Source organism: Lates calcarifer, linkage group LG14 (genome assembly GCF_001640805.2).
Source record: "Lates calcarifer isolate ASB-BC8 linkage group LG14, TLL_Latcal_v3, whole genome shotgun sequence".
NCBI lineage: Eukaryota > Metazoa > Chordata > Actinopteri > Centropomidae > Lates > Lates calcarifer.
In genome coordinates, this window is record NC_066846.1 from 6,079,339 (window position 1) to 6,089,700 (window position 10,362).

At 40.6% G+C, this 10,362-nt stretch overlaps 1 protein-coding gene across 1 annotated transcript; it reads left to right on the plus strand.

The window, feature by feature from the left end:
• The first annotated feature begins 996 nt into the window (after positions 1-996).
• batf2 (basic leucine zipper ATF-like transcription factor 2) lies at positions 997-9,302 on the plus strand. Its single transcript, XM_018684928.2, has 3 exons — positions 997-1,804; positions 3,096-3,215; positions 6,049-9,302. The coding sequence occupies exons 1-3, from the start codon at positions 1,625-1,627 to the stop codon at positions 7,186-7,188; spliced, it is 1,440 nt and encodes a 479-aa protein (XP_018540444.1). The 5' UTR covers positions 997-1,624; the 3' UTR covers positions 7,189-9,302.
• The last annotated feature ends 1,060 nt before the right edge of the window (positions 9,303-10,362 follow it).

Consider the following 10,362-nt stretch of genomic DNA (forward strand, 5'->3'; position numbering starts at 1 on the left):
ATCCATGAGATGCAGTTTAAAGCTCCAGAAAAAGCTGATTCTGTTTTTTTATTCAGAATCAAATTCACTCAAGTAATTTATTTCAGTACATATTACAGAGTGCAGCAAGATTGGGCGAGAATTCAAAAGACAGAGGGCTTTTTCTGGAACAGCATTTAGACAATGGGTCACTGATTTTATAGGGATTTCTCTTAGCCCCATCCTGTGGCTCAGAAATATAAAACAGCTGGACAAACATCCTGCAGTCCAACTTTTTTCCATCTCTTCTTTATTCATGCTAATCTTTCATTATTATTATTATCTTCACATATCTTTCTATCTGAGTTAGTACATATGGTACAGCTGTGGGAGAACTGGCTCATCTGGCATTGTTTGACGTAGCAAGTGAACATGTTTCTGTACAAAAAGTTTACAAGAAGTTGCACTCTCGCTCTCACACCACCTCTGGAGAGGTGCTACCCCCACAGACCTTTTCTAACAATACATCACCCCAGCAGGAAATATCAATGAATATCCATTGACAAGAAACAAGCAATATTAGCCTTACATATATGATATATGGTTTTTCAAATGAGCCCTAATTAGTGTATTGAGGAGCTTTCAACAAAAACAGTGTTCTTTAAAGTCCGTATAATAAGACATTTCATTATTTTTTATGTCAGCAGAACATGATGCATTTGTGGTATTTATCTAATGATAGCCAGTGATGACAGTTATGAAATAAATGTATTGAGGATTCCGTCCAGTATGAGGCAGGACCTGTTTATGTCAGCAAACACAGCGGGATATCTTTGAAAAACCTTTGAGTGTGTTGAGAAGAAATGAATCCGGGCACTCAAAGAAAGTATATTTGTACCTTCAGTTACATCATTTCCTGCTGGGAACTGGAATAAGCTGTTGGCTGCTGTCAGGGGGCTTGGTCATTAGTTTCCTGGCAAAAGCGTTTGAGAAATTCCCTGCACGTGGAGGGGGGGGGGCGTTTTCCTAATATGGTCATGAGCTCAGAGCTGTTCCTGCCCCAAACCCATCATTTATCATGAGGCTTTCAAGTGCTATCGAAAATATTTGCGTAGGATTTATACTGTAGTTGAGTACACGTTCCCGATCCGACAACGCAGATGCTCGATACCAATACCACTTGTCGAAAACCATGTTTTTTAAAAAGTAGCCACTTGAAAACTCTATTTTTATCACCGGGTCAGCCTTTAAACATTTCTGCTTTTTAAGCGCTTCAATGAACAGACACTCGCTTGGAAAATGAAACTAACATACTGCGCGTGAAGGCAGCACAGCCACACCACTCTTGACTCTCAGTGGGTCAGTTTAAAATAAAGAGAAACTGAAAGCAGTCAGGGCATCATGTTGCATCACCGGCTGTCTGATGCCAAACCTCCTGCTCTCAAAAGCCTAAGACACGCCGGTTTAGCGCTTCACTTCGAGCAACACATTTACAGAATCAGCAGGTCACCAAGCAACCATCAAGCATTAGTTTGCCCTGCGGGGATTACCTGTCCAGCAGCCCGCACTCCCTTAGTCAGGGCTGCAGGGAGGTGCGCTGCTCCTGCGCCACTTTCACAATTTGAATGTCAGTGGTTTCGCTTGCTGCACGGATGATCCGGGTTGGATGAAGATTCATCCTGTTTTTGGAAAAGCAGTCAGCCTGCCAACCAGCCGGTTATCTGGCCTGCTGCTAGACGGGAGGGAGGGGCGAGAGATGTCCCCGTTATTCATGGACACCGGGTACGAACCCAACAGCCCCGGCTCCCTGTCAGCTGAGGACTGCAACAGCAACACAGCTGGATCGGTAAGTCAGCTTTACATGACCCCTGATGGATATAAATGTAAAAACTGTTGACCATGTAACTAACCATTTAATCTTCTTTATTTTCTCTCGGATCCATACATTCCTTGCTTTTATGTCTTTTTTGGGGCATTTTTCCATTATTGGACAGCTGACAGTGGAGGACAGGAGGGATGGGTAGAGAGAGGAGATAAACTGCAGCAAAGGTTTCCCAGCCCCTAGTTCACTGGACACCCACTGTTTTATGTCTTTTGTAAAGCACTGTGTAACTTATTTTTTAAAAGTACCATATAAATAAAGGTATGATTATAAACATGCTGTATAGTCAATATGAACCCACTGCTGAGCACTGTAGATATACTTAAAATCCTTATAACTGGACTATTAGTAGTGATTTTCCATTAGGAATCAGTCAATTTACAAACCATCACATGAAAGTGGAATAGATCCTGCTGTAGTATTTTAGGACTCATTTAGACTTGTGTCAGAATTAGCACCAGTGTGCCTTTCCACCTCATTATATATGGCACAGTTAGGATAGTTAGCAGCAGTTATCTGGTCTGTGATGGATTTCATGGCCTCCACTGGGTCCCAAATTTCAGCAAGCACTGACCAATACATGTTGTTTTTTAACAGGCAATTACCCACATTTCATTCTTTGAAAAGTAAAAAAACAACAACAAAAACAAACAAACAAACAAACAAACAAAAAACAATGTAAAATCCAGTTGTTTTGCTTTTGACATTTTGTTGCAAATGACCTGTCAACTTGGGTTAACAACTGAGCAGAGAAAATAATTTGTGCTTCTGATCCCATTTTGGGTCCAGTTAAAAGTCAAACAGTGATGGGAGAAATCTGCAGCTGTGTTTAAAGTTTCAAATATTTAATGGGAAAAAGTGTCAGGAATTTTTTTTATTCATTATTTTCACATCTAGCCTTCATTTGTATTTCATCTAATTACTTTGTCCAATTGACTCTACCCCTGGAGATGTTGCTTCTGATTGCAACATCACAAGCTGCAAGCTCCTCTCCATCCAAGTCCAGGTCTGTTATATCTTTACTGACCTGCTTGATGGGGGCGAACACATGGCATCGCATGTGATACGTTTGTCTCATGACCTTTCAAACTGTGGCATTACTGAAAACATTATGCAACATCAAAAAATTATTAATTCAAGACGTGTTCCGTAAAAGCCAGTCACAGAAGAGAAGTATGCTCTTGAAAAACACGCGCAGAATCGGCGTGTGCAGTAATGACTGTGTGGTCGTCTGTGTGTGCGTTCCTTTCTACAGGAGAGAGAGGGAGAGGGACAACAGGTGGAAAACACAGGGAAAAAAAGGCGGGATAAGAACAGAGACGCGGCCAGGAGGACCCGCCGAAAACAGACAGAAAGAGCAGACGAGCTCCATGAGGTTAGAAATTATCACCCCGCACCCCACCCCCTTCACACCATCGTCGTGTGACTGCCACTTTCTGTCTCTCTTTCAATCACAATCACACAGGCTGTGTAGCCAGTGGTATGTGTGCGTGTGTGTGTCTTGTGTAATCTGGCAGCATGCTCTTGCCATTTCTTGTAAATAGTCTGCTTTAGAAGAAGGACTTTCACTCCCTCTAGCTTGCCCTCCCATTGGACCTCCCTTTCCTCTGTATACACACACACACACACACACCCCTTCCTCCCCACCTCTGTGCCTCGCTTTTTTTTTACCTGTGGGGCAAATTCCACAGAAGAAACACACCCACACACACACATTATGGTTTTTTGTAGACACTGACTTGATTTTCTGATTAGATGTGTTGTTGTGATTTTTAAGATAAGATAGACTTTATTTATCCCACTTGTGGGAAATGTACATGTTACAGCAGAAACAGATAAGAGTGACAAAAATGGAAAAATAAAAAAAGGCACAGAAGGGTAAAAAAATTAAAGTGCAGCAATCAATGTATGTATATCTTTTTTAAAACAGACTTAATTATAATCACAGGATACTGCCATCACTCTGAGAAAGAAAGGGATGATGTACTTCTTTTAAGGACTTCCTCATTGTCAGAAATGCTGCATGCTTAAAGGGGGGAAACTTTAATAAGACTTAATGTACAAATGTAATGTTAAGGGATGGTTATAGTTCAGCCTTCAAAACAGATTCTGAATTTTTGGTGATTTTTTTTTTTTTTTTTTGAGTGGACTTAACAATGACACTAAAGGAATCATTTGACATTTTTGGAAATACACAAAATGCTGAGAGTCAGATGAGAAAATTGATACCATTATCATATCTACACGTTAGATCAAGGGCAGCAGCAGTTAGCTTAGCTTAGCATGAAGACTGGAAACAGAGGGAAACAGCTAGCCAGATTCTGTCCAAAGGTAACAAAATCTACCTACCAGCACCTTTAAAGCTCACTAGTTAATACACTTCATCTGCTTTTCTATGTCAAACCTCAAATTATTATTATTAATAATGATAATAATAATACATTTCATTTAGAAGCACCTTTCAAGATACCCAAGGACACTATGCAAATCCAATAAGACATTCAATGCATACAAAGTTGTGGTTCCTTAAGTCACTGCTCCCAACCAAGAAGTAGTCCAGCATGCAGCCCCCACTAAAACCACAACTTGTCTTTTTTTCACTTCAGTTTTTGATCACATTACGGAAATGAGTCATGACACATTAATTAGTGAGCTTTAGAGGTGCTGGTGGGAGGATTTTGTTACCTTTAAACCACGCTGGCTGATTCCCCCTGTTTCCAGTCTTTAAGCTAAGCTAAGCTAAGTGGCTGCTGGCTCTAGCTTCATCTATAATGAACAGATATGACAGTGGTATCAATCAGTTGAGCACTTAACATAAGACTGAACAACACTTCTGAAGATGAAGAGGTGTAAAAAAGAAATGTGATCTTTACTGATGACTGTATTAAACAAACATCATTTAATACAGTGATATCTATAGATATCTATAGATATCACTGTATTAGACTGTATTACTATTAGATTATATATAATCTAATAGTGTTTTTCCCAATAAACGTAACAAAAGTGAAAATCTGATTTTCATGAAACTGTCACATGATTTATTACTTTCAGGCCATGAATGCATCTTGATACACACACCCATAAACAGTCAACACGTAGTTTATGGAGCTCCACCTTACCTTGTGGATGAAGAAGTTTCTCTCTGACATGAATTACAGTTTTTGTCCCACGTCACATCCTACCGGTTCTAACTGCTTGGATAGGTATTTACTGAACATATGAATGGGCGTGTGTCTGTTGAATGAAAGGAATCCTGAATTTCACTTTCTCTTTCTCCCTCTCTTCTCAGTTCTGCTCTCTGTGTGACCTCCAGGTTAATTTTGAAGAACAATTGCTGCTACAATTATGACTTATAAAAATAAAAAAAATGTGTCAGCATTCTATGGTTTAAAGGGTCAGCACACGTGTTTCACATCTGCATACTGCTGCTGCTTTGACTGTGACTCCTTGACTGTTTTGACCTTAAGAAGAGGAAAGTAGAATTTCAGTCTTACTGAAGAGAAACATGTTATTCAAGTGTGTGTTTGTGGTCATTGAGGCTCAGTGGAGATGCACACAGGCCGCTGTGGTGTTCTCAAACTGCACTGAAACTTAATGGGGCCATAAAAGCAAGAGTTTAGTTGATAGATAAACCAGAAGAAAACACCTCTAGATACTATAAATAGATGCAAGTGTATTTTGAAACATTTTCTCCCACATTTGAATTCTTTATTTTTCTAATGAAGCTCTGCAAAGATCAGCAGGGAGTCACCTCTTCCGCTCTCTCTGCCACCTACCCTCTTCTTTCATGCTGAACTTGCAGTACTGTCACTTGAGAGCAATATTTCACTTCTCCTTCGGGGGGTTCTGACTTTGGCCACATATCATCCGCTTTATTGTTGTTGTGCTTTCTATTACAGCACTGGGGAAGACTCTTTAAGAAGTGTGTCATTAGTATTGCTCGGCTGTTGTGCTTTATTACAGCACAGGTCAGGCCTGGTGTGATATTATGTGGGTGAGATGTGATAGCATTTATTATTTGTCTTTTGATGTATGCTGCTAATCTGTTTTTATAGCTGATGAGTGTCACTCTGAGGGATCATAAAGATATACCTGACTCAACTTGACATTAACTATTAGTTGTCTCTTTATCTTTCTTTTCTTCTACCCCCTTATCTCACTTTTGCTTCTCTTTTTCCTTCCTCGCTCTTCTCTCTTCTCCTCAGGAGCTCCAGCGTCTCGAGCGATCTAACTCAGCCCTTCAAAAGGAGATCGCTGCGTTGAAAAAAGACCTCAATCACTATACGACGGCTCTGGCCCATCATGAACCGTACTGCCGCCTCAAAGCGTCTGGGTCCAGCTCCAGCGCAGCAACCCAAATCCCTGTTTCCCCCTCAACCAAGTGTCACACCAGCTCCAGCCCTCCTAGAGTAACTCCCCAGGCCTCAAGCTCCACTTTGGCTGCTGCCCCTTCAATCTCTACCTCTTTAACCTCCGGCCTGGGTCTTCAAACCTTTGACTGTGTTGAAAACCCTCACCTCTCGCCTCCAGCTTCTGCTGCAGCAGCTACAACGTTAGCTTCGATTTCTGGCTCGTCCGCTGAGCTCGTCATCGCCTCCGCCTCCTCGTCCTCCAGCCCCGTGACTGTTCCTTATTCAGCCTCATTTTCCACGCTCGAGGCTCCTCACTCTTTGTTTAGCGAGGAGCTTCCAATCACGTCGAAGCCAGCAAGTGTTACGCCTGTCTGCAGCAGCCTCAGCACTGCTGCTCAGCCTCATTCTGGGCATAACACCATCCATGAAACCTCCTCCATGCCAGCGAATGCTTGTTTCTCTGCTCTTAACTCAGAAACATTGGATGCATTTTTAATGAAACAAACCTCTTTTCTAACTGCTCCATCTGATATGGTGGCACCTTATTCCCATTTAATGGGAGAACATGAAGGTCTGATGGCTCACAGTTGCTCCATGAATTCAGCCCAGCTTCATCCAGGTCAGTTCAGTGGAAATCCAAACAATTCAAGTCAGCAGTGTGCTCTTTTACCATCCACCCCTCAAGCTCCTGCTCTTCGGTCCCTCACAGTTACATCTCAGGCAAACTTGGAGCGGCCTCCCGCCTCTGCCTTTAAGCCATGTTACAGACAACAAATGACACCCAGTCCTACCCATGCCTCTCTGCTTTCCCTCCTCACCACCCCCTGTCCCCTTAACATCTCTCAGACTACCTCTACCAACAGCTCTGATGGAGCTGTCTTTCAACCTCCACCACCCTCACTGCCACTGTCGGGCGATCCCACAAGTGACCTTTCCCTTTCTGATTTCCTGGAAATCAATGATTGGATCCTAAGTGGGAATAATAATCAGTAGCACTACATGCCACAGGGCAAAGGAGGATCAGCATCAAAACGGTCATTTCATTCATATGTTTTGAGCTGTTTAAGTGAACTCTGATGATTTAGGTCTGAGTCTTCTTTCAGAGAAACTGCTTTTTAGCTCATTGAGTTATGAGTCTAAATACAATGCAGACCAGCTACATTTGTAAAATGCAAAACAGATAGAGACAGATTTTCACATCTGACATCCAGTTATTTATGGAAAACTGGCACCAACAAACAGCGAAACGTCTGGGCTGTTGCCCCTATTCAAGTTTTTGCTTCTTCTCTTAAAGGGACACTCCAGTGACTTACTGTTGCATCTCCAAAAAGTTTCGGAGACTTGTAAGAGACAGAAGAATGACTAAAACTGAAGCATATGCTGATGTTAAGTTCTTCGTATTAGGTTCATTGTCAGAGACCTGACAAAGCTCCTCCACAGACGATATTATACAACTGTTTCCACAAGCGGAGCAATACTGTTTGCAAACGATGGAATTTCCCTTTCGTAAAAGCAAAGAACACAGACAACTCTGGCTGAGGTTTCAGAGACTGAAGTCACATATTATTATTTTTTACCCTTTCCTGCAGCTGGTAAAATCTCTAAATTTTCCACACAACAATCCAAAACTTTCTGCAATAACTGAGCAACCTTTGAGTCCATAGTTTACAAGCTGTCGTAGTTGCGGTGCGACCCAACCAAAATCCAGGAGCAGAGACTTTTTCACACTTTTAAATATGTGAAAAGCAAAGGGAGGGTTGCTCATCCCTTCCCGAAAAACTGACTCAATCATTGAAACTTGGAATTGTAATTTTAGAAGGGGTGGAGTGATCACTTCCTCACAACTTAATGGAAACGTCTTCAGGAGAAATTGCCATCTTTCCCTGGAGCTGCAGTGAGTGTGTATGAAGTTGGTCAATATGGCCCACATCCTGGCTGCATGTTACGGTCACCATTTCACTTCAGGAAATTGTCCTCTGTTATTTTACCTCGTAAAAACTCATAATCAAACACACACACTCTCGTCACACAGTCTAAAATATTTTGCTGCTACTGATAATTTATTTATGGCTTGCAGTGTTTGAATCCAAGAAAAACAGTTTTGTTATTTGGTATTATTTATCTGTCTTATCTACTGGTGTCAAGGTGCATATTCTGAAATATTTGTGCTTGGCTCAATAGCCAAAGAGGGTCAATAACGAGGGTCCTGCAGCTTATCTTGGACAACTAGAGCCCTTCTAGTGGTTCAGTTCAGCCATGATTTCAGTTTTGGTGTCAAGACCCTTATTGTACAGTAACTACATGCCCATATCCAAGCAAATGTCTGTCAAGATGATATATTTTTGGCTTAGCTTGTGATAATGTTGTAAAATTTAAGTTTTCACATGCAGCACACTTACAGATCTGTGTGGGACAAACAATAAACAACAGCATTAGGTGAGGAGGTTTGTCAAGGACGGCTTTGTTAAGCAAATTGATGCTGATGAGGGTTTTCGAGTGAGACACAGACGTGGTGAGAGTCCACGCCTATGCTAATTTTTACATTCCCTCATCGTGCTCAATTCAAGTGACTGAGATGAGAGAAATAGATTTTTCCTTTTGACTCCCTCTCTCTGTAACTGAGGAGGAGGCTGCTAAAATCTGTCATAGGAACTACTGCTATAAGGAAATGGATCGTAATTTCTAATTATTTTTTTGGCTAGGCTTATGCACCTTGATTGTAATACCACGACGATTTTGTTTTTTCAGATGATTTATATAATTATTATGCTTTATATACAGTATATCTGTAGTTATATAGGAAATAGAATTGAATTTGTATAGAAGCTTCTGACTTAGACTGAGACTTTGGCTCTGTGTTTGTGTGTATGAATTATGAACAGTTTATATTTATCAAGCATTAGATTAATATATTTATGCTGCAATACTGATTCCAATAAGAAGCTAATTACAAATAAAACATTTTATTAAAACGATTTTCTTTCACTTTGTTCAGTTTAGTGTTCTGTTCTATACAGTGGTCTGTAGTTGAAGTAATGGTGTGTAATTGTTGAATGATGAAATAGGATATTTCACTTATTGCAAATGAAGTGAATTCATTAACAAAATGAGTGTGTCATTTGTTTCCTCATTTCTTCACCTTGTTATTGTTGTGTGTTTCTGAACGCTCTGTGCCTGTGTCAGTTGGGATTTATGAGGCTGAAAAAAAGTGACGAGGTCATGCTAAATGAATTCCAGATGATCTGTGTTGAAGTTTGTTTTTCTGCAGCGTGTGTTACTATAGTGGACATCCAACAGATTTTGTCAGTTGGTTAATAATGAAGTTATTTTTGGGGCCGATCATGTTTGTTTCCAAGAAAAATATAAATCATGTTCTGCCCTTTCTTCTTGGAGATTCTCCACTTGGCATCAAGGCTGTAAGTTACCTGTCATCTGTACTGAATCCAATGCCCTCCTCAACTTGTCAGTGTTTTGTATGTTTAATATGCGCAGAGTGTTTAAATATGTAAACTGTCTCTGACAGCTACAGCCTCATTCATTCTGGTATGATCAGTAGCTTATGGTTGCTAATGTTAACAAACTTTAGATGAACACTGCTGCTACAGTTGATATTACAGACTTTGCAGACTTGAAGGAATTGTCTACATTTTAGCATTTTAACATTGTCCTGTAAATGTTTTGTGGTTACAGGTGGTGTTATAAACTGGCATTCATAGAACAATATAACAGATTTTTGCATAAATATAGACAACTTTAGCCACACTAGCAGCTTGGCTCGTGCAAGGGCATCAGTTGATCAGTCCACCTCTTTGCTCCAGGCAGAAATATCTCTATTGGTTTTGGGATTTTTGTGAATCCCTGACTTTTCCTCTAGTTTCACTATGAATGGATGGTCGTTAAATCTATTTCTCATGTTCATTTCCCCTTCAGGAGAAATTGTAATAACTTTAGTGATCACCTGACTTTTGCTCGAGCCCCACCATCAGGTCAAATTTTTATTTTTATTTTTTATTTTTATTTGTCCAATACTTTTTGACGTTTATGACCAAATACTTGCAAAGCTACTGCCATTCCCATCAGCCTCAGCTGTGGTGTTTCGTTCTAATTGACAAATCAGCATGTCAGCATTTATCTGGAAACACTGCTGTGTCTCAGTGTAATATCGCA

Coding starts and splice junctions, on each gene's coding strand:
- batf2 (XM_018684928.2), top strand. CDS start 1,625: ATGAAGATTCATCCTGTTTTTGGAAAAGCAGTCAGCCTGCCAACCAGC. Junction 1,805..3,095: donor ACAGCAACACAGCTGGATCG/GTAAGTCAGCTT, acceptor TCCTTTCTACAG/GAGAGAGAGGGAGAGGGACA. Junction 3,216..6,048: donor GAGCAGACGAGCTCCATGAG/GTTAGAAATTAT, acceptor TCTTCTCCTCAG/GAGCTCCAGCGTCTCGAGCG.